General features: G+C 47.3%; 1 protein-coding gene across 1 annotated transcript in view; it reads right to left on the bottom strand.

Annotated features, from left to right (window-relative positions):
* The window catches only part of diaph2 (diaphanous-related formin 2), a gene marked incomplete in the record, with an annotated part of 415,240 nt that overhangs the window by 62,514 nt on the left and 347,726 nt on the right, over window positions 1-5,000 (bottom strand). The window contains 1 exon segment of the mRNA XM_062524176.1: window positions 2,764-2,929. Within this exon segment, the coding sequence (XP_062380160.1) occupies window positions 2,764-2,929 (166 nt within the window).

Raw genomic sequence — 5,000 nt, 5'->3', positions numbered from 1 at the left:
CTTTGTTTTTCCAACTGCTCGTTAACATAGGCATACCTAAGCATTGATATGTATCCTTAAATGACTCGAAATGGGGACATGCAATAAATATGCTAAGCATGGAATATATGTCACGAAGAAAATCAATGTGAGAGTTTAATGAAGTCTCTATCATGAATATGATTTGTCCAAATAGCCCACTGCCACAGAGGCACCGTATCCAATTGCCTGGGTGGCTGCATCAGCACTTCTTAAGGGGCACCTAAAGTAAATGATGGTCAGCCTGCGACCGGCTCAACAGGGTAAATAAATTGCCCAATATCCTTTAGCTCCCGCCGCCCAAATTATAATGCATCAGAAATGAGGCTGACAGGAGGGGAGAGAGGGGGGGGAACGGGAAGATAGAGTGAGACAGAGAGAGAGAGAGAGAGAGAGAGAGAGAGAGAGAGAGAGAGAGAGAGAGAGAGAGAGAGAGAGAGAGAGAGAGAGAGAGAGAGAGAGAGAGAGAGAGAGAGAAAGAAAGAGAGAGAGAGAGAGAGAGAGAGAGAGAGAGAGAGAGAGAGAGAGAGAGAGAGAGAGGGGAAAGGGGAAGGGAATGAGTGTGGGAAATGGAGAAATAATGACGGAAAGAGATGAAGAGAACTTTAAGTACATCGATATAATTTTGAACATCTGCTCCAAAACGCGGCTGTCGACCTTGAAGCAAAGCTGTCGAGGCCATCTCTCCGGCGCGGCGCAGCACGGCGGGCAGTGACTTGGCTCAGCGCGGGGCGGGGCGGGACGGGATGGGATATCCTCCCACCGCCGGACACCCACACCCAGCAAGGATTCATTTCCCATGGCACAGGGCCCGGGCATTGAAGTCTAAATCAGTAATAACTTATTCATAAAGAGCTATTTGCTTGAGAGAATAATTTATTTCCACGGATGCCTCCTTTTATAGCCGCACTCCGCTCGGGGACGGGGAGGGGGGAGCGCGGTGTCATGCGTTGGAGCACTTTGATCAGCCAAATGAAAGTTGGGTTCAGATATGGCGGCGACTGCAGAAAGAGTGAATCGGGGGGACCTTGCCATTCAATTTAATGGGTTTTGAAGACTTTGAGCGTACCTCCTGGATATTGTGTCATCACACTGACATGCTTCAGTTTTTTTTTCTTTCTTTTTTTCCCCCCCTTCCTCGCCTTCTTTCCTCCCCCTTTGTCCAACTTGCTTGAAGCAAAATGAGATGGAGAAAGAAAGTAGGGGCAGGGAAGAAAAGGGAGACACTTAAATATGTTTAAGAGATTTGTTCCCTGGAGGTAAATTCCGCTTTGTTCCGGAGCATTCTGGTTTCTCCTCATCCTAATATATCCTTCATTTTACATTAAAATTAATCATCGACTTCTTTTCCCACCACCAACACCCCCTCCTTTCTCCCAGAATCCTTTGCCCCAAAAACACGTTAGAAGAACAAGAAAGACTTAATCTGAACGGAAAGCTTTTAGCTCACCTCTTCATAAGGTTCTGTGAACTACTGACAAACCTGGTAGGCATTTGTTACTGAGAAGCAATGGTTCTGAATTGCCTAAAAATAATTACATTGCTACCAAAACAGATCTTCCAAATAGAAATGCAACAAATTCGAATTCATAAACAAAACTTTGCAGTAATCGATTTGTGTAGGTTTGTGGCATTTCCTTGACGTTTACAATTCAGTTTTGCTGCATTTTTGCTACAACAGTTAAAATGACTGACATTGCTCCTTTTTCCGTTTTCAAATTTCCCCACTTTTAAGAAAATATAAAAGTAACTCCACACTCCTACTGTGTTTACCCGACGCAACATCACTAACTTGTTTGGTGCTTTGAAGCGACACTGAGGAGGCGCCGGTGATGCCTTCAACGTGCACTGTACGTCAGCGGGGCCCAACGCAATAAGAAGCTTCCGGAGTCTCTTTTATCAGCTGGAAACGTACAAGCTCCGTAATGCATTATACATTCCATTCAAGCCCAGTTTATGTACCCTTTAATCTGCACTATAAGCCTTTTCCTCAATCTGCCCACCGGTCTGTCAAGGAAATTTCTTTATCGACTCGGGATGAAATAAAATAAGTTAATTCATCCACCTACTCTTAAGATGAGCCAAAGCTTTTCTCGCTAACAGCTGCCTGCCCTGGCTTCTTACTTAGCATTATGTGTTGATAAAATGTCATGACCGACTGCAGCGCTTTTTTCAAGCATGAGTACAGGGAGGTTGAGTTGATGAGGGAAATATACTGATATTATAAATCTTGGGTCTTTAAGGGAAGAATATAGCCAGGAAAATTCAGATATTTACAAGACAGAGAATAACTGAGCAGGATAACTGTCTGGTGTGTGTAGGTCTGTGTGTGCATGAAAGGATGGATGTGTGCATATGTGTGTGTGTGTGTGTGTGTGTGTGTGTGTGTGTGTGTGTGTGAGAGAGTGTGTGTGTGTGTGTGTGTGTATGTGGTGATAGCAGCGGTGATAACAGCATCTGTGTGTGACACATAAATGGGCTCTTTATTAATACTTGGAAAGTCATGTTGTAATCAGTATTGGTCATTCCAAATAAATTAATTTAATGTGAGTGTCTGTTTGTGGTGACAACAGCAGCAGTGTGGATGTGTGGATGTGTGTCTGTGTGTGTGTCTGTGTGTGTGTGTGTGTGTGTGTGTGTGTGTGTGTGTGCGTGTGTGTGTGTCAATAACAACCAGCTGCAACCTTTCCCAGAGTGTGTGTGCCAAGTAGAAAGGAACGTTCCAGTGGAGTCGACTGCACTCACCATGAAGAGGGAGCGGAAGTTGGCCAGGTCCCCGAAGAAGTCCTCCACGCTGAGGGTGTGCGGGTCGAAGGCCAGGTAGCTGCCCAGGCTCTCGTACAGCTTCTGCATGTTCTTGTGCATGATGGAGAGCTTCTCGTACTGCTCACGCGAATGCTTGGAGAAGCCGTGCACGAGGGGGGGGAGGCAGTTAAGGACAATCAAGACTGAGGGACGGTGGTGAACATACTGTACAATAGCAAACAATATACATTTCGTCAGAAATAGGTGCGGTCAAATCCGCGTAAAAAGGTAGGGTTTTGGGTGCGCAAACAAGGAAACAGTGGATAAAACAAAAAAAGTAAACATTCTCAATCTATATAACTCATTTAATGAATATGAAAACATGTCACAAGTCGGACATGTTTAGGCCTATGCCATCTTCAGCATTTTCAAGACGTCACCTTTACTTTTTTGTTTTATATGATTCTTTACAAACACATTAAACACATGAACACAAAAGATCAACTGTCCACTGAGATCACAGACCAACACAAACACATTCACCACAGGCTCGTTTAAGGACAAGTGCAGAGAGACGGACACACGCCTCAGTGGTCTCGCCGGCAGTCCTTTCATCTGAAACCTCCGTCCCTGCGAGAAAAAATGGCTGGGGACCCAGCCAGAGTGAGAACCGCCATGCTGTTTAGTGTAGCTCAACACATGGCTGTGGGTAGGGCTGACCCTGGTCATTGTGTCATTGTTTTCCTACCTGCCGGATTGGCGGGTCGGCTAAAGTTGAACTCGCACGTAGGCCGTGCCGTGTAATTTACCGCCCAGGAGAAGGAGTGCCCGCTCAGAAAATCACCGCCGCAGGCCGCCCCGACGGTGCGCTTTCAGCGACGCCGCCAAGTGGGGGACCAGCCATTTGCTTTTGTGCCCATCACTAACACCCAGCACGGAGGCAGGAAACTCGCCCTCACACCTTCCTGACACAATGAAGAGGACAATTCCCCTGCGAAGCTGTGACTCACGGTAGAGTGACCGCACACTGGCCACTGCACACAGAGATGGGCTGGCCAGTCCTCCCCCGAGCACGACGGTCGCATCTGAAGTGCCGATCCGCCGCGCCACACTATCCTCCATCCACACGAGCAAATTAGGTCATACTCTCTCGATGAACAGTTAAGCAGCAGAGCATACCAATTACCAGATACCAGATAAAACAGCATGAACAATATTCCGTATTTGACATTTATGTCAAACCTCATCTTTTCCTCCTTTCCTGCCCCAAGGACACAAACACAACAGGCACATCACGCCCCCCCATTCACCCATCACCCAGCGTTTGCTCTTATTTATCTAATGTGTTAATGTTGTTTGGAGGGGTTGGGTGGGGGTGAGAAATATGAGACTTAACTAAGCACAGATAGTGTACCGATAACATCTTTGATTTGCGTCAGCCTCTTGGAGTCTGGCGCTGTGCACTCCAGGGGCCCCTTCACTGGGGAGCGGGCGCGGCCTTCACTGGCTGTTATTTCCACATCAAAGACATGTCACATTGACGGGAACTTGACATGCACTGTCCTACAGCAGTGCCAGCCTGCGTCCCTACCAAACAGCATCTTTCTCTCTCTCACTCTCTCTCGCTCTCTCTCTCTCGCTCTCTCTCTCTCTCTCTCTCTCTCTCTCTCTCTCTCTCTTCCTCCAGCTAATGCTTTCTCTGTTGCTCTCTCTCGACCAGCTCTACCCTCCCTTTCTTTCTATCTCTCTCTCTCTCTCTCTTTCTCTGTCTCTGAACTTTCAAAGTGTGTTCTCCTAGCCTCTCTCTCTCTCTCTCTCTCGCTCTAGTATGCGTCACCTGGGCTTCAAAAGATTGGCGTATGCTGAGGTCTCAAGGTAAAACATTATGCAGCTTCCCCCAACCAGGAAACCACTGTTTGACAGTCCTGCCTCACTCCCAGAACAGTCCTCAAAGAAAAAAAGGAGAGCATACTCTCTCTCTCTCTCTCTCTCTCTCTCCCTCCTTCTCTCTCTCTCTCCCTCTCTATTCCTCTATCTCCCTCTCTCCTGCAACCACATCTGTCTTCACAGAGCAGAAGGCTGCAGCACCTGCTCCACGGCCTGCTTCCTCCAATGTGCCCCTCTGCCACAAAGCAAATCCAGTCTGATTCTGATCTCGATTTACCACATTTGCACCTTTGAGGTGGCAATCTGAATCGGAGGTGGAGATGAAATGTGGCCGCCGGCCCGGTCTAATC

This window comes from Sardina pilchardus, chromosome 21 (assembly GCF_963854185.1).
Source record: "Sardina pilchardus chromosome 21, fSarPil1.1, whole genome shotgun sequence".
Taxonomy (NCBI): domain Eukaryota; kingdom Metazoa; phylum Chordata; class Actinopteri; order Clupeiformes; family Clupeidae; genus Sardina; species Sardina pilchardus.
This window is presented reverse-complemented; position numbering and strand designations above follow the sequence as displayed.